Raw genomic sequence first — 27,155 nt, forward strand, 5'->3', positions numbered from 1 at the left:
TCAGTTGGTCTACTTGGATTTAGACTCGTCTGCAGCAAATTAATGAACACACAGGTTCACCCAGACAAGTAAAGTGAAGCTCTCTTTACATAATTCAAGATAAATAACAGACATAGAGCTTAACCTTTTTAGTGTGTTGGATTTCGCTGCATTACAACCCTTTATGTTTATAAACCAAGGTCCTCATTACAGAATCTTTGCGCCAGTTCGTGTACAATGTTGCACAGTATTAGCATTAGAGCAAAATCGACTCTAGTACAAATGCATATTTGGAACATTTAGCCATTACAGTGGCACCTGAAGATCTTTCTATCCAGCAGAGAAAACATGTAACAGAAGCAGCAATCAAGCATTGTTTTAGTTGTTCAACGCTTTAGATTTATGTGTGTTAGTTTTTCTACACATGTGGTTGGCTAGTATAGGATTTGAACTTGGGACTTTGTTTTGATCCATCCTGAGAAGAATACATTTTCCTTGAATATTTGAGTTTTGGAATAGGGAACTTAGCACTTCGAGTTGATTTTAATTATTTTAGTTTATTTTCTTTGAAGCTGCCCAAGGTCAGACTAATTGTAAGTGAAGATATTAAAAATGGTTGAATGTGATGTCCCAGAGTCCAAGTCCTACTTCTGCTTCGACATATCTTCTCCTTGGAAAAATCAGAACATACATACATACTTTTATATTTCTGGTTGTCTTTCTCCTTTTCCTCTCTCTGGCTAATATTTTCTTAATTGAATTATGTTCTAATGTGAATTAAATTTAGTTCCAATAAAATAGAAGTGGCAGTAGCAGAGCATTTACATACATGTATATGGGTAATAATGTTGAACGCTGAATGTTGCCAAATAAGTTAAACAAGTCTGTACCTTGAGCTTCATCATAGAGTCCTGGCTCATTTTATCTCCTCTCGCTTCAGGAACTTCATCCACCCCAATTAATTTGGCCTTGTATCTGATGCCATCGCCCTTGAATCGCGCCAACAGAAACTCATCCGTTTTTTCTGGACCTGGATAGGAAAGAACATGTAACTAATGTTAAGACATATTTATTTCAACCAAATAGAAAACTCCTTTTAAGAGATGAACCAGCAAGCCACCAATTATTTAACAATCCAAGGGCAAATCACAAGAACAGCGATATATATGTATGCAATCCGTAGCAATTAGAGCACACATTGGCAAAGCCAATAGCTTTTGATGTCACATATCAAGTGCAGTCTTAAATGTCCATATAAACCTCAGGCACTGCAAAATTACAATGAAATTCATATCATACACGTGCTAACAATCATGAAAATACTTCAAATAAAGCGGGCACACAATACATCAAAACAACCACTCTTCTATGAAGCCTGAACTTCTGGAATTCTTTCCGTCAAATTGACTGCAAATGCAACCAATTGCAACAAAGGCACACAAATAATGTTCACCTTCCACTGTGTTTTCCTGTGATATGGTTGAAGAGGGGCTCCTCCAAGGAACACAACAATATAAACCTACTAAAAAGAAGCACAATCTTTTTGTCAGGAGTTAACTTTGACAAAACTACTTGTTAACAGATATTCAGCAATAAGAGAACCCCATCTCTACTGACATGTTGGATACATCACTAGGCCTCCGTGCGTACTCTTCGTTTATTTTATTATTTTATTTGTTTATTTGTATTGCGCCGAACAGCCCGCAGGAATCAGGGCCCCGATGAGAAGACAAAGACAGACAGTAGACAAACAGTTGTCACAAGACAGTAACAGGTAGAGCAGTTCTCGGCCTAAGAGGAATTACCTAATAATGGTTTACTTGAAAAGAAATGTTTTAAGCTTCTTCCGAAAGGTAAGGTGATTAGTCTCCAGCCTAAGGCTGGTCGGAAGTTTGTTCCAGCTTGCCACTGCGCGGTTTGGGAATGCTCTAGCCATGCCGTGTTTTTCTCATGCATCATTCCAGTTATTAGTCCCTGGGCTTCTGATCTTAGCGCCCTGGGAGGGTTATGGAGGATGATTTTAAATTTCAAGTAGGCTGGTGCTTTGCCGTACAAGCACTTATGTGTCAGGGTCAATGATTTAAATTATATGCAGTGTTCAATTTTCAACCAGTGAAGTTCACGTCTGGCTTCACTAATATGTTCAGTTCTTGCTTTTTGTTGATTGTTCTGATCGTGTTATTTTGAATCAGTTGAAATGTATGCATACTTTGTTTACTGGCACCTGCAACTAGAAAGAGCCATGTCAACAGATGTACTACAGATCCTCCATCCCCATACTGTGGATGGCATGTGCTGTTTAAAGCTACCATGGAAGCTTCCAGGTGCTCTGAATGCATGCACCCAATGTACTTAATGCACAAGGTCATCCACTGTGTTTCCCTGTGGTATGGTTGAAGAGGGGCTCCTCCAAGGAACACAACAAATACCTCAAGCTAAAAAAGACAGGTCCAGATATTTTTGCTCATTTTGAAAACATAATTGGATTTACTATTGGGCGGGTTTATAAGCATTTTTGACAATATATTTACAACAATTCAAAAACCTGGCTCTTCAAACAAGCAAACACCCTTTCTGCACTCCTTTGATCAGTCTGTTTCTTGGGGTCCCTCATCCATTCTGCTGCTGACCATCATCCACGTCAAGCATCGTGGGTCCCTGGGTTTATATGAAGTGTTGGCGAAAGAGGCCAAATCTCTACTTCTGATAAAAGTTCACAACATTATCTGATGTTGGGGTGGGATACAATGCTCGCCATCACCTCCCAGTGATTAGCCTTGATACGCCTCTTTCCTACTCGCTGCCCTGCCTGCGTAGATGACATCATGCTTCTAAGCTCAACGGGAGTGCCCGTGGATGGATCCTAAAACCCTTCACAATGCCACTGCACTTCGCTTTCGTCTCCTCTGTTGTCGGTAGGCTGCGCTGTCTCCCCTCTTGCCATCATGGGCCTAATTGATCATAAGGAGGTGACTGACGTGATACAGTGAGTACACGCCTGAACTGCAAATGCTGAGGCGCGACCACCTGTAAATGACCAGCTCCTCAGATTCAGTCCCTGACTATTGTTCTTCTCCTGTGCTTCCGGTAGGCTGTCTTGTTTCACTATTGGACAGCACGTGGCGTCCAGATCACTGAAGCTTCAGCAGGGATGATGACCAAAGGCTTGGTTTGGAGGAACAGCCACTATTTCGGCTGATTCCAGAGAAGGCTGTAGTTCCTGGCTGTCAACAACACTCTCATTCTTCCATGAACTCTGCTTCTGCCGCTGACAGGCTTAAAAATTCCCTCTTTTCTGGTAAAGTATTTCGAGCAGGAGCACACACACATGCAGGGAACAGCAGAGCCTTGGCAGATGCATTGCCGCTTAGCACACACTGCCTGCCCATTCGCACCTTTGCATTGCAATTGCCCCCAAGCGCTGGCTCCTGGCCCATGTACATCGCTGTGTTTGTTACTGTTGTTTAACGGGTTCTCTAAAGTTTGATGATGTGATCATGTGCTGGTATGATGGAATGCCATGTTCGGGACGCACTCTGTGACAGATAACGAAATAAAATAATATCTGCGATTGTGCTGTGATTTCGCTTTGATTGTGTGGTTAAAAAGAACCGACAGTCTAGAAACTCGCCACAAAACAAACTTTCTATACCTTTAGCGCTTTTACATTTCCAGAGTAGAAAAATAGAAAGACACAGCAAGTAATTGTATCTGCAAAAACTGTTTTGATCACTTCTGCGATACGTAATAGTTATTTGGCAGCCGTCAGGTGAAGAATTCCTGGCTGCAGGCATGTTCAGGTCACGCTGCTCCAAGATGGCCGCCTTTTGCCCATTTATCTTATCTAGATGACGGCTTCAAGGCATTACTGAGGCTTCTGTCAAGGCTATTGTGCACCTGCAGGCAGGGTGAGAATACAAGTGATAGCGAAGAGGAGCCTGGAGCCCACACATCACTTGTAGTGAGCAGACATTTTTTCCCCATGCAGTACACTCCATTCATAAGCCATGCATTCAATGACTGGTAATGGGTGGTTGAACCTATGGTTTGAATGTACTTTTTCCATCCAATAAGTTGAACTATTTCTCTGAATACAGACTTAATTTCAGTTAGCTGAACACTGGTCGGTGCATTGGAGTAAAGTTATGTGCAATATTTAATATGGTTTATTTTCACATGAATAATGAAGTTATTTTGCGCAGAAGATATGATAATTCGCCCTTTTCTTGGGGTGAAATGTCATTCATGGAATACTAGTACAAATAATAAAATGGAAGTGTTTTCAGAGAAAAAAATGTGTAAAAAAATGGCATACTCTGCAACTCAAACAGTCGTTTACTGCGTAACGTGCGTGCATAGACAAATCAAAGTTCACATTGAAAGTTAATGATTTTGCTTTGTTCTCGCCCTCAGCGATTCTGATAGGTTTCTGTCACTATTCATCTGTCACTCATTAATGTGCATTCTTGCCGTCCCCCTAAGCCGTTCACTTGAAAACCGGTTATGCTTTCCTTGAAGAAAGCCTCCATTATTCTCTACTGCACTAATGAGCGGCAACCATTTGGGCACCATGCGTATCTCATTTAAAAGAAGTGAAATGCCCCATACCTGACATACAGCAAACAAGGCAATGCCACATACCTGACATACAGCAAAAAGGGCAATTGCACATACCTGACATACAGCAAACAGGGGCAATGCCACATACCTGACATACAACAAAAAGGGCAATGCCACATACCTGACATACAGCAAAAAGGGCAATGCCACATACCTGACATACAGCAAACAGGCGCAATGCCACATACCTGACATACAGCAAAAAGGGCAATGCCACATACCGGACATACAGCAAACAGGGGCAATGCCACATAACTGACATACAGCAAACAGGGACAATGCCAAATACCTGACATACAGCAAAAAAGGCAATGCCACATACCTGACATACAGCAAAAAGGGCAATGCCACATACCTGACATACAGCAAACAGGGGCAATGCCACATACCTGACATACAGCAAAAAGGGCAATGCCACATACCTGACATACAGCAAACAGGGGCAATGCCACATACCTGACATACAGCAAACATGGCAATGCTCAATACCAGACATACAGCAAACAGGGGCAATGCCCCATACCTGACATACAGCAAAAAGGGCAATGCCACATACTTGACATACAGCAAACAGGGGCAATGCCACATACCTGACATACAGCAAGCAGGGGCAATGCCACATACCTGACATACAGCAAAAAGGGCAATGCCACATAACTGACATACAGCAAACAGGGGCAATGCCACATACGTGACATACGGCAAACAGGGGCAATGCCACATACTTGACATACAGCAAAAAGGGCAATGCCACATAACTGACATACAGCAAACAGGGCCAATGCCACATACCTGACATACAGCAAACAGGGCAATGCCCCATACCTGACATACAGCAAACAGGGGCAATGCCACATACCTGACATACAGCAAGCAGGGGCAATGCCACATACCTGACATACAGCAAAAAGGGCAATGCCACATAACTGACATACAGCAAACAGGGGCAATGCCACATACGTGACATACAGCAAACAGGGGCAATGCCACATACTTGACATACAGCAAAAAGGGCAATGCCACATAACTGACATACAGCAAACAGGGCCAATGCCACATACCTGACATACAGCAAACAGGGCAATGCCCCATACCTGACATACAGCAAACAGGGGCAATGCCACATACCTGACATACAGCAAACAGGGCAATGCCCCATACCTGACATACAGCAAACAGGGGCAATGCCACATACCTGACATACAGCAAAAAGGGCAATGCCACATACCTGACATACAGCAAACAGGGGCAATGCCACATAACTGACATACAGCAAACAGGGCAATGCCCCATACCTGACATACAGCAAACAGGGGCAATGCCACATACCTGACATACCGCAAAAAGGGCAATGCCACATACCTGACATACAGCAAACCGGGGCAATGCCACATAACTGACATACAGCAAACGGGGGCAATGCCACATACCTGACATACAGCAAAAAGGGCAATGCCACATACCTGACATACAGCAAACGGGGGCAATGCCACATACCTGACATACAGCAAACAGGGCAATGCCCCATACCAGACATACAGCAAACAGGGGCAATGCCCCATACCTGACATACAGCAAACAGGGCTATGCCACATACCTGACATACAACAAACAGGGGCAATGCCACATACCTGACATACAACACACAGGGCAATGCCACATACCTGACATACAGCAAACAGGGCAATGCCGCATACCTGACATACAGCAAAAAGGGCAATGCCACATACCTGACATACAGCAAACAGAGCAAAGATCATGGGACATGCTTCTGTTCAGCGGATATTCCAATGCGCTGTGAAGGTTAACGCTTGTGCTTCATTTACTTTCTTTCTGCTCATTTAGATGTTTACATTGTTGTACAGTCATTACCAAAATGATATGTTATACAAAACATATATAGTCTATTTCAGCACAACCTCGCATAGAACATCACCACGTGCCACCTACTAGCCATGTCTGGAAGACCACCTCCAGTTTAGAGCCACTGAGCAATGCATTGGGGTATGTAAATGAGCTCAAACATATGCTTTATGCTTCGGAAAATGGCATAAAGCCCAGATTCTGGAGTAAAAGGCAAGCTTATGCGCTAATGTGCATACCCACAATACATTGCTCAGTGTCTCTGAACCGGTGTTGAACTTCCAGAGGTGGCTACTGGTTGGCTTTGTGAAATGTGTGCCTTAGCTGAAATGGCCTAATCTACACGCACATCTCAATTACAAGGTGTTTTTCATGCTTGGTAAATCCACTACAACACTGATTGGTGTTTACTATACTACCTACAGAGTTTGGTGCCCGAGTAAAGCACCTAGTCTGTGACCCTGGGCTTCAATTGCCACTGGACACCTAAGCCCCCTTTAAGAGCCTCACAATGTACGGTTGAGTGTACATTACAATCTCTATATATATTATGTATTAGCACCCTGTGGGTTGGAGCTGGGCAATCAGGAGGCTAGAAATGCAGGCTGATACTCCCGATCTAGCCCACGTTCTAAGCCACCTGATTGCCGCTCCCCAGCCCGCCATCTCCCCCTACCGAGGCCCAGTCATTGACCCCCAATCCCCACTTACCTGTTTGCTGCTGCAGTGGCGGAAACTGCTGCCCCAGCTCCTTCAGCTTCTATCCTTGCTCCGTTTGGCTGCCATGGAAAGGGAAGAGGTGCTCCATACGGAGCCCTGCCTTCCGATTCCATGGCAGCCATCTTTGTATAGTATTTTCTTTACCTAAACGGGACCCCGCAAGGTGCTGCATTCACAGAAAGAAAATACTTTCCTGCAAGCCACGTCTGGGCCCCTTGGACAGGTGCTAATAGTGTTAGGCACCCATTCCAATGGCTGGAATGGGTGATAATGTCCCGGGCCCCCGTTCCAGCCCTTGGAACGGGTGCTTAATGCCATATTAGGCCATCCTCTTACAATAAATACTTGTAGTCCATTTTCTTATAATCAGTGAGTTGTGCTATGACACCTTACTTGTACTATATGGCAAAAGTTACCCCCAGTTGTAGGTTATAAGAATACTGTCATAGAGCCATTAAGGATTTCTGTACCATATAGAGGCCGGAGACTGGAAGCTGAGTCCCTACATGTCATGGAACTCGGAGGTAATCTGTGATATCAATTTGAAGGTCTCTTCTATAATTTTATCTTCTGTCCCGTGTTCTATCCCTTTCCTTGTTCGGTTTAATTTTCCTCCATTTTTGATCCGCTTGCTGTCCACTTGTCTTTTTTTTTTTTAAAGTTATCATAATTATTTTTCATCTGTATGTTTTCTATCGCGGTTCTTCTGTTTATTTAATTTTCTAGCTCTTCTTTTCCTTTCCTTTAGCTTTCTACTTTCTTGCTTCAAATAGATTTTTTGGTTAAAACAACCAGCTAAGGTAGCTGAGCACGTGGCTCAGACATCGTTCAGAATTAGTCATTGTCACAAGTGCTAGCTGCTGGAATTACTAGGAGGCGATGCAAAGCCACCGCGCACATTTAATACATTGTTTGAGCTGACTACCAAGTGATTTTCTTATTGCAATTTGTCATCACAGTTCGCTTGTAAAAATCAAATAAACTGGCAGTATTTTCTCGGGAGATTACAGTCTCTCGGGCATTATAAGAAAATTAAAATGCAATAACCTACTACATCTAGTTAGTGATGTCACTATCAGTGCTTCATTTTTTTCTGTCTTTGAGAGTGCTATACCCGGGATATATTTTTGAGCACTAACAAGTATTTGGGGGATAATAGCAGTTTAAGCAGGTGCAGGCATATTTCAAACCTATGGCGAACAAATCTATTTTTGTTTTGGTGTTGGTGTCGCTGACATTATGCTCCGAGTATTGTGTCTGCCCAATAACCACTGCAATTAAACTAGAAAGTAAAGCACAGTTGCCGCGCCAGCTAGAGTTATTCTGGTTGGGTGCGTGGCCGATTTTTTAAAAAAAATAACATAACGAGATCAGAAGTTTGGTGGCTTGCTGATTTATTTGTGCCCTGTATCCTTCAAAAGATTGTTTTAGTTCCTCTATACGTGTTTCACCCCCGAAATCAAATGGCTCATCGGGAGGAAAAAAGTGTTTTTTGTACATCAATTGATTTCATTAAATTTACTTAAACATAAATTTTTCAAGACTTTTTGGTGTATCCTTTGTTGCTGTAGTAATGGTTCAAACGATAAAGGAGACAAGCCTCCGTGCAGCGTTGATAACCCTTTATATGGGCAATTATCAAGGGAGCAAATCCTTCCTGTAAGGTGGATGGCCCAAAAAGAGATGTTTCAGTCAACTCGCGGTATATGAACGCAATCCCATAAAACAGGTGTCATCCACCTTCTCATCATCAGAGTATGGCCAAAATGAGTGCTGCTGCAGTTCCACGTTCATTCATGAAAATACCAATGAGCCTTGCAGGCATGTGAGTGGCAGGGCCTGGCTCTTCCATTTCTCTTTGTTCCAGGTGACGGCAATAGCCACTGCCAGATCCACAAGCTCTATCGGCTTACATCTGATGTCAGTGACTGACACAGGAAGGCTTGTGCAGGCACACATTGCTATTGTGCAGCAGGCCAGGTAACCAATGCGGATGTGGCCGGGGCTGGGCTAATGTGGGTAAGGGCTTGCCATCTCCACCACAGGGGTGTTCATGGCTCAGACTACGAGAGAGTAGGCTTTGACACTGAATTCTTCCACTGTGGAACTTTCTCAACTTCAAGGTTTGCCACTGTGAGATTCTGTCATTTTGAATTAGTGCCACTCTGTGACGCTGTCATTTTTTAACGTAGCTGCTGTGAGCTTTTAACTTTGAATCTTGCCACTGTGGGACTTCCGTAACCTTGATTTCTGCCACTGTGTGACTTCCTTAACTTTGAATTTTGCCAATGTCTGCTCTGTCACTTTGAATCTAGCCGTTGTGAGGTTTTAACTTTGAATGTTGCCACTGTGAGATTCTGCCACTTTGAACTTTGCTCCTTAGAGGTTTTAACTTTAAATGTTCCTACTGTGGGACTCCATTAACATTGATTGTTGCACTTTGGGAGTTTCTTAACTCCAAAGTTTGCCACTGTGAGATTCTGTACGTTGAACTTTGTTGCTGTGAGTTTTTACCTTTGAATTTTCCCACCGTGGGACTCTATTAATACTGAATTTTGCCACTGTGGCAATTACTTAACTCTAGAGTTTGCCAGTTTCAGATTCTGTCATTTTGAACTTCGGTGCAGTGAGTTTTTTACTTTATATCTAGCTGCTGTGAGTTTTAATTTGAATCCTGCCACAGTGCGACTTCCTTAACGTAACTTTGATTTCTTTTCTATTCTGTCACTTAGATTACTCCCACTGTGTGACTCTGTCACTTTGAATTTTGCCACTGCAAGATTCTGCCATTTTTAACTTAGTTGCTGCGAATTATTAACTTTGAATCTTGCCACTGTGGGACTTTCTTTACCTTGATTTTTGTCAGTGTGTGACTTTCTTAACTTTGGTTTTTGCCACTGTGAGACTCAGTACTTTTGAATGTCTCCACTGTCTGCCTCTGTCAGTTTGAACTTAGCCGCTGTGAGTTTTTATCTTTAATTTGTGAATTGTAAGATTCTGCCCCTTTGAACTTTGCTAATGTGAGGTTTTAACTTTGAAGTTTCCCACTGTGGGACTCTATTAGCACTGAATTGTGCCACTGTGCCAATTTCATAACTCCAAGGCTTGCCAGTTTGAGATTTTGTCACTTTGAACTTCGCTGTGGTGAGTTTTTAACTTAAGATCTAGCTGCTGTGAGTTTTAATTTTTTATTTTTTTTACCACTGTGTGACTATGTCCCTTTGATTCCTCCCACTGTGTGACTATGTCACTTTGAATTTTATCACTGTAAGATTCTGTCATTTTGAACATAGCTGTTTTGAGTCTTTAACTTTGAATATGCCGCTGTGAAATTCTATCACATTGAACTTTGTGGCTGTTAGTTCTTAGCATAGAATGTTGCTACTAGGGAACCTACCTAAGTTTGAATTTTGCCACTGTGAGATTTCGAAAGGTTTTTGACAACTTTGCACCTTGCTCATTTAAAATTTGCCACTGTGATCTTCTTTCTCACTTTGAATTTTTCAAATTCTTACGCTGTGAGGCTTGACACACTTTTAATTGTACCACGGTGGGGCCCTACAACTCGTACCTTGACCACTGTAAGATTTTGACACATTTTAAAGCATGACACCTTGAGTTCACCATCTCTGGAATTTGCCACTTTGCCACCCGGCCACTTGGAACTTCAACACTCTGAACCTCCCACTATTAATTCTGGCAAGTTTGAACTTCCTGCTTCAAACTCCACCACTGTGAAGCTGAGGTTCCTACACCAAAAAACTTAGCCACTGATTGACAATCACCACAGAGAGCCTTTCACAAATGTGGACCCGCTACCACTACAAGGCCCTAGCAAAGAGGGTCCCAACCATCGGAAAGCTAACACCACTCATCACTGCAAGGCTCCTATGAGGGCCTAACACAGTGAGGACTTACCACTCAGAGAACCTGCCATTGTGAGACCTTGCCATCACACGCTTCTAGCACTATGAGACCACCACAGGCACACCACACCAACAAACAGCCCTTTGGGTTTGCCCCTGGGATAGTTTTGCCTCTAAGATAGTTTTGCCCCTGGAATACTGATACAACTGGGATAGGTCTTCCCCCTGGGCTAGGTCTGCCCATGGGATAAGTCTTCTCCTAGAATAGTTTGACCCCTGGAATAGTTTGGCCCCTGGGATAGTCTGGCCCATGGAACAGTTTGTTCCCTGGATAGTTTGCCCCAGGGATAATCCACCCTTTAATATGATCCTACACACTACGGCCCTTGCTCTATGCTGAAATAGCACAAACAAACACAGTTCAAGCAAATAATGCCTACTGAAACACCAACATGGCACATGCACCAAGGAAAAGTAGCCCCCGCCCATAAACCCTGTGGGACTGGACATCAAGCAGGAAAAAGAGAAAAAAACCCTGTTGACAACAGGACAACCCACCTGGAAAAGACCCAAACAAACAACCTAACTGGATAAACAGGTCCAGAATCAAACAAGAAATCTAGCCTCTACCCAACCAGCCCAAACCACAAAAATGCACCGTACTAGGAAAGATTGACGCACAAGAAGTAGCCACAATAGAATAGATAAATCAGAAGAAGACCAGCCATCTCAAACAACCACTCCTGAGAGCCAACCAACACCAATAAACAGCATGCAAAACTGACCACTGAAAGAGTGCCACTTTGCTGGAACAAGACCAAAATCACTCTACTTATCGCGCTACCTATCAACGTACTACCTACTCTGACAACCAACCACCCACAAACACTGTAAACACATGAAATACACAGCAGCACAACTGCACGAAACAAACTCAACACACTGCTCTTCACATATAATTGGAGAGGCAAAAAGAATCATCAACATTAGCAAGCAGACGACCCCGAAGAAATCATCAACCCAAAATGCAATCTTGTAGTCTACTGAACAAAGAAACAGAAACAACAAAACCGAATGCAGAATCTAAAGGAAAAATGAATCAATACCAACAGAAATTACCAATGCCACCTTTAAAGGACCAACAAAATGCAGTAAATGAGAAGATACACTGCAACCTTGTCAATGCTATGTCAATGTCAAAACACACCACAGAGATAAACAAACTCCTAAGTGATGGAGGCACAGACATCCTATTCCTCACTGAAACCTGGCTAACTCAAAACTTCAAGGTATTCACACACAAATCCCTACCCAACGACTTCAAATTGAAACAAGCCAACAGAGGAAAAAGAAGATGTCTCAATGTTGCATACAAAGATCACGTAAAGATGACAACAGCACCACCACTAAACATTCCAAACTGTGAATCGCTCCTTCTGAATTTAGCCTTAGACCACCAAACCAACCTGTCCTTCTTAAACATCTATAGACTGCTGACATACAACCCTCCATCCACAGGTACACTTGTGAACGGCATCACCAACATCATCATGAAATATAACCACCTCAAAATTCTAGGAGATTTCAACATCTGGTTTGAAGACAAAAACACCAACTCACCTAAAACGCTTACAAATCAACTAGCAACAATGCATCTAAAGCAAATGGTCAAGGAAGCAACACACAAAGCAAGGCACACTCTAGATGCAATCTTTTGCAAAATAAACCTGGTTACAACTGCACCTCCAATACAGATCCTCAGGAACGACCACCTCATAATACCCTTTGTGGTCCACCCGCCAATGCGGATACTAACTAAACTCCAAATTCCTCCTAACAAAACTCATCCTATTCAGAAAATAAACTGGAAATATATAAACATTGCAGAACTAAACACCAGACTGGAATCCATGAAACCATCAATGATCACCTTGTACTCATCCAACATCGAATAGAGAATGGAAGCAATCCAAAAATGGATCAGACAGAAAAACATTAGATGACATTGCACTAGAATAAACATTCACCTGCTCACTAAAGAAAACAATGGCGAAATGGTTCACACCCCACCTCAGAGTCCTGAAGAAAACTAATTGAAAACTGGAACAAAAATGAAAGAAAAACTATGATCAATAGAGAAAATCACATACCAAAGACAGATAAGACTATACAAAGCCGAAATACTCAAAGCAAAAAAAAATATTACAACAAACGTATCACAAACGCACACCCAAATAGAGATGTTCAATATCATCAACTTGCTAAGAAACCCAACTGCCTGCAAAAACAGTCCCACACCCTCACATAACCGTTGAGATGACCTTGCGGCCGCTTCAAAAACAAAATCACAAACATCCAGCAAGTCATCAAGAGCATGCAGGAAAACACCAACCATTCCCCTAACCAGACAATGCCGGAACCAACTACAACATTAAAAAACTTCTCAAGCAGAATAAATCCACGAGCCTAGTGAACAAAAGCAACAGAGCTGGCTCACCAACAGATCCTTGCGCACCAGACAAGTACAAGACCAATCTCACCCAAAAAAACCTGCAGAATACTTTTGCTTTTGCAAACTCTTCAACCATCCACTAGCAACAGGAAATGTGCCACAAGCCTTCAAATTGCCATACATCCAGCCACACCTTAAAGTTAAGCACAGAAGACCTAACCAACTACCGGACAATTTCAAACATCCCGTACCCAGCAAAATTCTTAGAAAGCTACGTTTACAAACAAATCTTGGAACATGTAGAACATCTGATACTAGACCAGGCACAATTTGGCTTTAGACACATGAGAAGAACAGAAAGAACATTACTATCCATATGGAATGATCTAAAAACCAATGCAGACTCTAAAGTCACATTGGCACTAATACTACTCGATTAGCAGCCTTTGACACAGTCCACCAGAAAACAATTGTCAAAAGACTCAAAAAAATAGCAATCAGCAACACAGTGCTACTATGGTAAAAATTCTTCCTAGCAGAAAGAACAGAAACAATGTGGCTAAACCCCTTCAACTCAGCACCTCGAACCTGCAGAGTTCCACAAAGCTCATCACTCTCACAACTGATCTTCAACATCTACATGACTCCTCTCATAAACCTCATCAAAAGACATCTACAAAATTAACACTAGTGTAGAACAAGACCCAACCCTTATCAACTGCCTCACAGAAATAAACCATTGGATGAAATCCAACAGCCTTAAACCAACCCGACAAAACAGAAATCATGATCACGCCCAACAACCCATCGAACCAACACCCCATTCCATGGCCTACTGAAATGGGAAATTCACTGGAACTTTCCAAAGTGGTTAAAAACGTTGGAATAATGATAGACAACGGGCCTCATTACGACCTTCGCGGAACGGGTTAACAGGCTCCGCTAATGGAGGCGGACACGTTAAACCTGTTCTGCAAAATTACGAGGTCCCGCAAGGGGAAGAGGGAGCTAACAACGGGCCGGTTGTAACCCGTTGTTAGCTCCCTCTCTCATTCCCATTGAGCTCTATGGGGGCTCAGATGGGAATGCGGAAGGTCCGGGCCTGGGTTCCCAGAGGGAGGAATTACCAGGCCATCCGAACTCGGAATGGCCCGGCAATTCCTCATTCTCGGAACCCGGTAAAGAAGCCCGGTTTTCCAGCATCCATGGAGCTAATAGCTCCATGGCTACCGCCAAACTCGTAATGAGGCCCAACGACTTAACACTCAAACAGCAAATCAATGCAGTAGTAAAGAAGTGCTTCTTCCAACTACACACAATCAAGTGGATACTACCTTTCTTCATCTTCCCAGATAGAACACTTGTTGTCATCTCCCTCGTCATGTCGAGAATAGACTATGCCAACAGCATCGATCTCGTAATGAATGGACTACCTTACCAAAAAATGACAGCGGATGCAGAATGCAGCAGCAAGACTACTTCTCAGACTCACTAAGCGAGAACACATCACACCAGCACTGCGAACCCTACAAGTAAAAAAAAAATGTTCTTCAAAACACTATGCATAGCCCACAGAGCAATCCAGGGCCATGGAGCAGAATTCATACAGGGAACAATCTCCATTTATGAACCAAACCGAAAACTAAGGTCCATCAATGACATTCGCCTCAAACCAAAACACTACTCAAAGCAGAAATTTGATGGATCAGCATTGTCCTGCATCTCGGCAACCCTTTGGAACTCACTCTGGAGCAAATACGAACAACAGAAGACCACTTAAAATTAGGAAATTAATAGAAACTTGGCTCTTTAACTCAACAAACTAAACAGGAAACTCCATCGAAGGGAAACAGCCAATGCAACACAGGAGAAATACCAAAAACAACCAAAACCTAATGAACTGAAACCTGGATATCCCAACAAAATAAAGCATTTGAACACAAACCACCCGAGAAGAATATGAACTCTGCCATAACTACTGCATAGAAGGGAACAGACTACTAACATCACTAACTAACCCTACTAAAAAACTTCTCATATCCTGCATACTCGCCATCAAACACCAAAGAAAACACACACATACCTCTACCGCAGAAGACGCCTAAAACCACAACAAAATGTACACATTCAGAAACAACCAACTGAACATAAAACACTACAGAAAACTAGACCAAATACACCTAAATCATCCGACACACACTAATACAATAAACACCATGTAACCATTACCAAGTAAAAACAAGGCCAGCACACAGGGAGCGGTTGTTTCGGACTGAAGCTACTGTGAAGGCATCATGAAGTAAGGTACAGACAACAGATTCACTTTTCTAAATGAAATTGTTTATTTTTCTTTATGTCAGGATGGAGTAAGGCCTAACTTGCCACATGCTAATGTGGGATTCCCTGCCTAAAGAAACCAAGGATAGTCTGTGTCATTAAGTTCAACTAAAATCTTTGCTGTGTCCAACACCTATACTTCACAACTAAATATATACAATGTGTAGGGATGCCAGCAATCTCGCAACTGTGTGCTGCTGCTGCCCTGCAACATGGGGTAGGCACCACGTTTTGGCCCATTGCTGGCCTAATGTATCTGTGTGCTGCTGCCGCCCTACAACATGGGGTAGGCACCATGTATTTGCCCATTGCTAGACTTTCGTATCTGTGCATTGCTGCCACCCTGCAACATGGGGCAGTCACCATATATTTGCCCATTGTACTATCCATGTCCAATGTATTACTGGTCTGTAACTATTGTAACTTGTTTGCTTCAAGCACTTACTGTAACCATATTCTTAAGTTAAAGCGCCTTGATGCCTCTGGGCTTTGTGCGCTATACAAATACCAAAATAAATAAATAAAATAAAGAAACAGTGTTCAAAATAAAGTTCAGAGCTTCTTCCAGCTCCTGGCTTGCTTTCCAGCTTCCCCAAGTTGAAATCAGTTCCAAAAAGGCCTCGGGTTTCCCTTCCCCAAGAGTTTAAAGGAATGGTTCGCCCAAAAATGTTTTATTGCCCAAAAAGATGGGCAATAATAAAACAAATATACTCGCACTTTTTTTTTTAAAGTTCCTATGTAACATTTTGAGCAATTCAAGCTCAAAATTTGCAAAAGCAAGCACATGGGCGCATCCATTTTGTGAAATGGATGCCCACCTGTGCTGGCTTTTGCTTTTGCGGCACTAATGAAGGAAAAGCCAGCCAGCTGTAGTAAACAAAAGCTACCACTGGGTGGCTTTTTCTTCATTGGTGCCGGGACTCGGAGGACGCGGACCGGAGACTACAGGCAGAAAAGCTGCAGCTGCATCTCGGTAAGTGCTATTTATTTATTTTTTAAATAAGCACTAGCTGCGGTTTAGAAAAAAAAACTCAGCTTTAAAAACGTTGTATTTATGTTTGCGGTAGCTTCAGAAGCTACCGCAAACATAAATACATGCAGTGTTTCTGCCTACAGCTGATTTCCCATTTGGGGCTCTCGGGCTCCCCACAGGGGGCCCGAGAGCCCCAAATGGGAAATGCTAAATGCTGCAGTGTTTCTGCCTAAATCTGCTTTCCCATTTGGGGCTCTCGGGCCCCCTGTGGGGAGCCCGAGAGCCCCAAATGGGAAAGCAGATTTAAGCAGAAACACTACGAGGTTGTTTTCTGCAATGCTAAATGCTGCAGTGCAGCTAGTGCTTATTGTTTTTTTAAATAAATAGCACTTACCGAGTTTTAGCTGCAGCTTTTCTGCCTGTAGTCTCTGGTCAGCGTCCTGCGAGTCCCGGCACCAATGAAGGAAAAGCCACCCAGTGGTAGCTTTTGTTTACTACAGGTGGCTGGCTTTTCCTTCATTAGTGCCGCAAAAGCAAAAGCCAGCACAGGCGGGCATCCATTTGTATCTTGGCTTTTCCTTGGCTCGTTCCAAGTAGGGGTCACTCGGTCTAGATGCAGTTGTTGGACCACACGTTCCACCCGTTACAGGTCATGCAACCGATGACTCTTGACACTTTGTTATACTTATATGCTCTCTTTGGACTTTCTTGCCAACACAGGTTTTCTCTCTCTGAACCTGTGTCATTAATCAACGTTCAATTCTGTTTTTTCTTGTCAGTCTCTTGGCTTTGCCATAACGTGTATTTCTTACAACTCACTCTGTGGTGCTCATCCTTTTCCATCATCTTGCTTTCACTTTATCCACTAATGCTCATCACTTGCTTTTCCAATCTGTTCATAACTGCACATTACTTTGCTTTCACTTTGTTCATAAGTGCTCATTACTTTACTTTCATTGGGGGTCATTCCGAGTTGGGCGGTAAGGGTTTACGGGCACCAGTAAGGATGCCGGTGATGGTAAACCCTTACCGCCCTATTCCGAAGTCCCTTAGCAGGTCCCTTCAGGAACGAGTGGTCTGACCACCCGTTCTCTGCAGTTCCCATTAAGGGACCTTGGAGCTAATAACGGTACCGCAATTTTCAGTACCGTTATTAGCGCCTTCCGCATTCCCATTGAGTCCTATGGTGGCTCAAATGGGAATGGGGAATGGTTTACTGAATGGGGACTTACCAGGTCCTCCAGGGTAGGAATGACCCGGTAAGTCCCCATTCAACCAGACTGGACCCGGACCCGGATTTGGAGGCAGCCATGTTGCTTACAGCACCATGACTACCTCCAAACTCGGAATGACCCCCATTGTGTTTATAAATGTTTATCAATTCGCTTTAATTCATGCTGAAATTACATATACTTTTCATATCTTTCCTTCAGTTCGGGCTTCAATCATTCTTGTTGCATTCTTAAAAGTCCTTTGCAGCTTGTGCAGTATTCAAAATTCCTCAATTCAGTCTTCAAACCCAACTATTATGAGTTTCAGTTCCTTCAGTAGTTTCATATACCCCTCTCCAGCTCCTGTGTGATTCCTTTCTCACACTCACCAGCATACGGCTGCTCATCCGGGCATCTTCTATCTTTTGTTCGGCTTCTCCTCACTCCGCTTGAGCTCTTCGGGACCTCTGGTGAGCAGCGCTACCTGCAGCAGCCTGCGACTGTCTGGAGCCCTCAGTGTCCCACAGCTCTGGCTGAGGACACACCGCACAGGGGATTGCAGGTGTCTTGACCCTCTTGTGGCCCACTCAGACCCCAGAGACTCTCTCACCCTTCTGCAACACACAGCATCCTTTTCACCAGCCCACTCCACGTCTGCCTGCCGCATCCATCTCTCCAGGCGGGTTTCTCCCCCTCTCATGCTGGTCTGTCATTTTATACACCTGTGGACACTTAAATGGTTGTAGGTGTAAGTCCTTTGCCTGAATATAGTTGAATCTATTAGCGGGACATGCCTGACCATTCCAATGGTATTCCTTCACAGTCCTCTTCCTCAGCCCAGTACCAAAGTGGTGTGAATGAATGCAAGTGTGCATAACTCCCTGTTGCCTCCTCCCCGTCCCAGTCTTAAAGGGAAATTATTGTGGGACAGTTGGTACGCATGAAATAGGTAAAAGCTGACAATAACCTATGACGGTAGGGGGAGGATAGGGTTTAGTCTGACGAGGGAAAGGGGGATACCATGTGTCACCCAACGACATCCTCTCCCCTTTCCCCAAGGTCCCCCCGCGCAGGTGGTCCTCCCTTGCATAGCCACCCCCGGGGTAGGAATCCAAGTGCGATGGCCTTTCCCAGGCCACAAGAGAGGAAGATCCAGGGGGAGTAGACGGGAGGATGTCCTCAGGATCCTTCAGGATCCTCACACTACCAATAGCACATTAAATCACTAAAGCGCTTTCCCTCTCTATCCCACTAGGTCCTCCTAACCCTCCTTCCTTTTCAGATCTACCAGGGAGCCTGGAGACCATGCAAATGGCAGCAGTGTGTGGTATGAATCACAATAACATAACATGCCCTGTGATCAGTGCTCCATCTGTGCAGAGGAGCATCTGCACACTGACATTGAGCATTGCAGCAGCAGCAAACACACAGGCATTGTTCAAAAACAATAGACAGACCATCTGCCACACTTTCCCAAATTCAAGGAACCTATTAACTTTTTCAAAAGGAGACTACACTCTGTCATTTTGGTATTACCTAGAATATTGTATCCCCATCAAGTACATTATAACCATATTAGAAATAACATTGGAGTACCATGCGTTCATAAAGCAGTCCGCATGGCATAGAAACTTTGCAAACTTTGAATCTGACACCTGAGAGATCAATCAAATAACATTTCCTTCAGAAAGATGGTGAAGCCCGAACTTTTCAGGGAATCATATGATTGTAAAGTGACCACCGTTGCAGGGAAAGTAAAACCAACAGCGGTACTCTTAACACAGTTGAATATAATCTCTGACTCTCTTTACTCCTCTCTTACTCCGCTCACCATACTACTACTATTTCTTGATTTTGTGAGAGTGAGTATTTGAGAGCAGTTTGTCATTAGAGGAGTAGAGTTGTTAGCAGAGGTTTGAATAGTGAAACAGTCATATGATGAGAACCTTTCTTGTTGGAGTTACAGTGCTTGATGCAGAGACATTTCAATTAATTGAGTTTGTTGTTGGGCAGCTTGCAAGGTGTGAATGTGGCTGCGGTATGGAAATCAGTTTTTTTCATGGCCTGCGCTTTAGAGCAATACATTATTTGCAGTTTACAAAAACAAAAGTTTTGCTTTTAAAAGTATGTCATCTGGTATTTAAAAAAGAAGGTGCATATTGCATTTCTTGAGTGTGAACCTTCCACATCTGAGCATGTTATCCCAAGGAACAAATGAACTCTTATTGTGTCTGTCACTGCTTAACTAGATAACCATTTCTCCTGATTCTTCACAAAGTCTTAGTCAGTGCATCACAGCAGAACAACACAACATAATACAAATCTGGGCATTTGCTGCAGACAGCAACAGAGTGTAAACTATTCTTAGATTGAATGTGATGCACTCTATTAAATGATGGAAGGTCAGATGATGCTTTACATTAAAAAAAAGTAATTAATATTAAACAGACAAAACACTGTAAACACGAAATTCAATATACTTCTCTGAAAAAAACCATGCACTGCTTTCAGGCTTTAATGAAAGAAAAGGGGAACTTAAATGTGCTTCTACATGTGTGCTCCCATGTTCTATAAATAATATGACAATGTGAACTTCGGTACATAGTTAGAATTAGTATTATTCCGTGTTTAATTGCATATGTAAAATAGAAGAAGAAAAAAAAACATTGCAAAATTCAATTACATTACATTTCAATTCAGATCAATCCCCTAAAAACATACAAAATGTAAAATATCAAAAGATGTAAACATACATTACCTCCAAAAAGTAAATTTCCTTCATTACAGAGCAAAGTATAAGACATTTCATTTAACACAGTGCTGTGCAAATTTAAAAAACTTCAAAACTGATGTGTTCAATGAAGGCTCACAACTATTTAAAATCCTTGCCCCGAACCACTCAGTAATGAACTAATCTATATCTAAAACAAAGCGCCCAAAGAGATTAAAACAAATTTCAGACAGAGCTGAGCATTCTGTTAGCAGACGTCGAATTGATTCAATTTGCAAGGTACAATATCTACAAAGCCTCAGGGGATTGATCAATGCCTTGTCTGGCGCCCATAACTTCCATAGTGGGAAATAGATTTAATTTCAAACCTAGCATTTCACATCAATGTTTTCTTGAAGGGTGCTGTTTCAGATAAAAAGGCATCTCATTTAATGCTCTTACTTTATACTCCAGATGATAAAAAAAGTGGTACTCCAACGCTGTCACTCTATTCCTGATCCAGTCAAGTTCAAAGACAATCTTGTTTTTGTCTATGAACGGACCAAGTAGCTTCTCACGGTCCAAAGCATATTCAGCCAAAAGTTTCAAAGAGGCTTGAAACCATTCGATCAGTACTCTAGAAGAGTTACCAAACGATACTGTGTGTAGTTCCAACAGAAGTACAAGAGATCTCAAGAGTTCCATCCGCTTCCAGTCTACACGTGCTTGCAGTGAAACTAGGTCCACCTCATGTCTAATGACAGGCATTGGAGTCCCTTTTGGAAGGATAAGTAACCTTTTCCAAACTAATGGATGCACTCTCCCCCATATATTAGGCAGTAAACCTGTTTCTGCATCATATAACAGGTCGTGGACAGGTTTTTGGTGCTAGTACCTGACAAATTGCTGAAAAATCTGCCAAACCTTCTATCAAACGCCACTATTTCAGATGTATTCATTCTTGTTTTCTGAATTAGACGAGCATAGTCACTTTAAAACTTTGGACAACTTCCAATTTCTGTTTTACAACAAACCAATTGTACTTTGGTGCATGTTTTTTAGTATAATTAATCATTAGAATTTTGGACTTTTTTACTTTCAATTGTAAATCTATTGCTTCAAAGTATGCATTATTCGCTGTCAGGGCCCTTTGCAGGCCAATAGCGTTAAGGTCAAATAAGACTATGTCATCAGCGTATGCCAGGTAGCTGATTGGCAGACTTCCTAGCTTTGGAGGAACATTTCAGACTTTATTAAAACATTTCACCAAAATTGCTAATTTATAAGCTAAATAAGAATGGCGACACCTCGTACAATTCCCTTTTTGATCAAGATCCACCTTCACCTTAGTATCACTGTGTAAAGCAATCAAAATGTCTACCAGTCCAGGGGAACAATCCATCTCCAACAACTTCTCTCAAAGGTGCAGGTGGTTGACTCGGTCGAAAGCCTGAGAAATAGCCAAGAACACACAATATAGTACCCTTTTCTCCTGAATGGCCTGATTTTGCAAAAGGTTAATTACAAAGCAATTATGGGCAGTATTCAAGCCTTGCCAAAACCCAGACTGGAATTTGTCGATAATACCCTTTCTTTCTGCCCAAACACATAGGTTGTCCAAGGTAATAAGATTTTATAAGAGGCATCTAGGAGGGAGATTGGACGATAATTTGATGGATTGAAACTATCTCCGTTCTTAAAGATCACTATGATATTTGATTTCTTCCAAGAGGATGGTAAATTATTGGCCTTCACAATTATACAAAATAGAACATACAGAATGGATGCTCAGAGGTTCAGATTCGACTTTAGTGTAGCGTTTGCCAAAGCATCTGGACCCTTAGTGTTTGAGGCTTTACTTTTTTTGATGATCTCTTTTATTACCCGCAGATCAATCTCAACCTGCTCCGACCAACAGCCATTGTGTGTGAGAGACCCCTCCACCCGCTCATTTTCACGATAGATGGAGGAGAAATGAGTCTCCAACACACCCCAGGCAACAGGCTGGCATTGAATAGAGCATTGCTCTAAAGGTTCTTTAATCAATCTCCAAAAAGAAGGCTTTTGCATACAATAGAGCAAAGCATTTATTCTGCATTGTTAATATACAACAGGAACTAATGACCCTTGACCCAATTTTTATAATGGAGTCTCAAGATGTTTTCTTTCATCTCGTAGTCAATTGGAGATTTTCTCAATTGCCTCAAAGCTTTGTTAAGCTTCCTCTTTTTTTCTGCGAGAAGGGTATCACATGTATGCATTTAGCTTCGGTTCTTGGACAATTTCTTCCCACTCCCTGCTTCAGGGGAGTACAAACTATCCAGCCTTATAGTGAGTATCTGGATTTAAAAGTCGACTTCTTCATTAGACCCCATATAAAAATACATTAATTGAAGTGCGAAGATAGTGATGGCTTCCAAATCAATGATTGGTTTTGCGGATTTACTTCCACTGCCCCCGGGCAGCTAGTGCTTTGTTGATAGGCCTATTTACACTTCAAGGTTAGTACTAGCATATGATGGTCACTGGATTTCATGGGTGTCACTTTTAGACTGTTACATTTCCAATTTAAGGATTTAGATAGAAATACATATTCCAAAGTGGACCATTTGTCCAAGTGAAATCAGGAGGACTAGCATCCATTAGGTTTCCATTTGCTAGGATTAAATCACAGCTTTTTAGTTCTGATCTTATTAGCCTTCCTCTTTTTCTTCCCAAAGATGATACCCATATCCTATTTTCTTCACAGTACCAATTGGGGTCCAAATATTCCCTGTTAAAATCCCCCAAAATGACGATTTCTGCACCCCCATTCTCTAAAACATTTGAGACAAGAGCAGAAAGGGCTTTCAGAAATGGTTCAATCTCCCCAGATTTGGGATTGAAATACACATTGCAAACATAACAACACAAGTTGGCTGAGATCTCACAGCAACCAACCACTTTTACCATTTGAATGTCCTTCCGCAATGTTTCAACGTTGAATATTTTAAGGCTGATACCATTTTTAAGGGCACAAAGAAGACCCCCCATACGCCAGCTATGTGCACCCTGCATCGCTTCCACTATTAGGATAACGTAACTGTCTATTATAGAAATATAGGTCAGCCAAGATTCCTGCAAGCATAACAATGAATATTGTGGCAAAAAGATAATATCTGTTTTTAAAAACGTATGGCCTCTACAATTCCAGCAATCCAAGCAAATCTGATCTATTCATTTAGAAGTATTATGAATACATCCCCCTCCATGTAATACAGACAAAACATAGTTGCAATCATAAACCAATTGCACATTTGTTCTGTTTTCATTAATGATTTTACGCTGTCCTGGGTCTTGGGTGTTAATATTACTTGAAAGCAGGTAGCTAGATATCAAGTCATATATAGACCTTGAAGGAAAGGAATTTCCAACAGGAGGGTCCTTAGACATTAAATCATTTGGCTCAACTAATGTCTGCAACACGTCATATCCCTGTGACAGGAAAGACTCTAACTCAGAATAGACCATGGCCCTTATCATATGACAACAAAAGTGTAACTTAGTCAAATTTAATCTGCACCTCACTGGAAACTGAACCCGAGCGATATCACTAGAGGAGATCAATCTTAAACTAGGTATCTCCAAAAATGGGGCCAAAATGTGGCTCGGATTTAAGGGGAGCAAATCACTATTTGGGAATAACTTGCTCAAGATCAATGTATGTTCCTCTGAGAAAGCTATTCTCCCATCCATTCCTTGACTTCTAGATTCAAGTTGATTTGATTTGGACCTTTGCTCATTACATGAAAGAGTTTGACAATCACACTTTCGCTCCTCATGGGCGTTTTTAGTATGAGTGCCCCATTCAGCACTCTGGTATACAGTTACTGCTGAGTCTTCAGTCTCTCCTAACCCACTTGGAGCCGACCTTGCCAAGATGGATCTCCTGTCAGTTGTCACCAGGAGCTGACATACGGGCTTGTACAAGGTCAACCAGTGATGTGTCAGCCTTAGTTGCTGCCAACGACCTTAGTCTTCCTTCCTCTAATGTGAGAAAAGCTGGCTGCAACGCATCTATCTGGCGCTAAAGCCGACAATCTGATTTCTCTGGCACAATCAGTGGGATGTCAGGGTACCCGTTTGATAAGTTATACACATACCTGTCATTGCTTTTATCTAATAAGACTTTGCTTAAAGGATGCCATGATTTTTTTATTGCCGATTTTAACAGCAGCTTAGGCCCAGGAGCACCGGGCATAAAAATTGAGGCCCGTGCCAGCGCCCTTTTCTCCAGTTGGCACTGGTCAGCTAAATGGTTGCTCGCTGGCACAACTGCACCTTCAGGAGATCTTGACAATGCGTTCACCAAGGAGGAAATAGGCGACAATTCCTTCATATTGACCAGAATTCTATAGGCTGGTTTGTGCCTTCAGTAGCTCTCTTCTAAAGATTATTTTGTTTCTTCTTTGCCTTCCTTGGTAGTGTATGTGGTTCATTGCAGGGCGACAGCTTCTGCTCTTTCTGTTTTGACAGGCTCCCGCTCGGCACTTCATCCTCCACCATAGAAGAGAGAGTCTGACTCTGCCACAGATTCTTCATAAAGCTACGAGACCCATGCCACCTTTGTTTGGAGGAGTTCTTCATATTTTTGTGTTTTCTTCCTTTCCAAGTAGGTTACAATAGCTGCTGTTTTGGTTGCCACCAGGTTTCAAACCTCTATTAGTTTAACTGGCACTGGAATTCTTGACCATCGAGCCAGGGGGAGGGTTGGCCATATGAAACCCAGAGGAGCCAGGATGGTTATTTCCTCGGGCTTGGTTGGACTCGCCCGAGCTCAGCGCCCTCCCATAAATGAACCCATCCAGAAAAGCCATCTTGGATGACATAGCATTCAGGAGGGAACGTTATTCACAGGATTCTTCCGTGATTAAATTGTAACAGTTACCCATTTGTGACAGAGTAAAGTTCAGAGCATGTAGGGCTGACCCTGGAGTGTTTGGGACCTCGTGTACAGTTGTATGCTATGGGGGAAAACCTCCCTCGTCCTACAGTGAGTCCTACAAGGAAATATCCATTGATGATGTCAGGATTTTGTATGTTGGGGACACTGATGTAAATAGCGAGGGTGATTGCAAATGGATCATTTCAATATTTGATCGAGGTCCTGGAGAAAAGGAAATGTGGCAGGCTTCAGGTACAATTGCTCTTGAATTAAGCAATTTGCTGTCACTTCTATCACCAGCCGGTCTATAGGCTGCCTCAGTAGAGCCATCATTGTTGTTTAGGCATGATACATTCATTAGGGCTGTATCAGTCGGGGATGAACGTGGCACTATCTGAGAGCCAGGGTTTGTGACAAGTGACAAGGCCATATTTGCTATTTCCAAACAGTAGGCTTTCCCTGCTTTTCTGGCCAGGTTAGAGATTTGGCAAAGCTTGTCACCGCTCCTTAGTGAGTAAATGTTCATTTATGCCCGGAATTGGACTTCAGAGGATTCAGGGGCTATGGCAGTTTATGAGCAAAGTAAACAATGAGGACAAACAGAGCACAGGTTTAGCATAGTTACTCACCCACTTAGCAGAATAAGCCAAATGTGCTTTTAGTGAGGTACTCTGTGTCAGTTGCCAGAAGTCCACTGGCACTCCCACTTTCCCCCTAGAGCCCCAGCAGACAACAGCAGATCACCTCTGTTCCACCTCCACTCCGCTGAGACATGGGGATTAAGTATCAGCTGAATGCTGCTAAACACTGCAGTTGCCACTCCTCCTGAGGAAAACACTTTGAAAATACTCCATCCCCAACACAACACACAGCAGACCACCTCTGCTCCGCTCGGCGTAGATATGCGGCTTAAGTATGATACTTAAGTATGGGGATTAAGGATCAGCTGAATGCTGAACGCTGCAGTTGTCACTCCTCCTGCAGACAACACTTTGAAAATACTCCGTCCCCAGCACAGCCCACAACCTCTGCTCCGCACGGCGTAGATATGGGGCATAAGTATGATACTTAAGTATGGGGATTAAGGATCAGCTGAACGCTGAATGCTGCAGTTGCCTGTGAAAATTCTCTGCTCCACCTTTGCCTTTGTATTATAGATTGCCCAATACCTGTTGATGGAGTTTGATTGCTATTACAAGTAAAGATGGTAAAACATGGTTACTATTCACATGTTTATATTATATGGGACATAATATATCCATCTAATATAATGCTGCATTAAGCTGGGAACTAAAAATTACTCAAAATGTACATGTCATCCAAGACAACCATTAGGTTGAGCTCTTTTGAAGAGCAAGAATGTCTAGGCCTAATCAACATGCCACTTATACCAATAGAACACATTAAGCAGAGGAGCTGTCTGTACTCAAGAAAAAGGCCCTTTATCAAACTACATGATAAATGCCAGTATTTTGCCCCCGAACATTTTAATTTGTGTGT

At 42.6% G+C, this 27,155-nt stretch overlaps 1 protein-coding gene across 12 annotated transcripts in view; it reads right to left on the bottom strand.

The window, feature by feature from the left end:
* DAB2 (DAB adaptor protein 2) overlaps positions 1 to 27,155 on the bottom strand; it is a 408,449-nt gene that overhangs the window by 207,000 nt on the left and 174,294 nt on the right. For all 12 annotated transcript variants that reach the window (XM_069627176.1, XM_069627172.1, XM_069627179.1 and 9 more), the window contains exon 3: positions 870 to 1,009. In XM_069627176.1, coding sequence (XP_069483277.1) covers positions 870 to 1,009 — 140 coding nt within the window. The remainder of the gene's footprint in view (positions 1 to 869; positions 1,010 to 27,155) is intronic.

The sequence above is a fragment of the Ambystoma mexicanum genome, chromosome 6p (genome assembly GCF_040938575.1).
Source record: "Ambystoma mexicanum isolate Mex_15411 chromosome 6p, UKY_AmexF1_1, whole genome shotgun sequence".
Classification (NCBI taxonomy): domain Eukaryota; kingdom Metazoa; phylum Chordata; class Amphibia; order Caudata; family Ambystomatidae; genus Ambystoma; species Ambystoma mexicanum.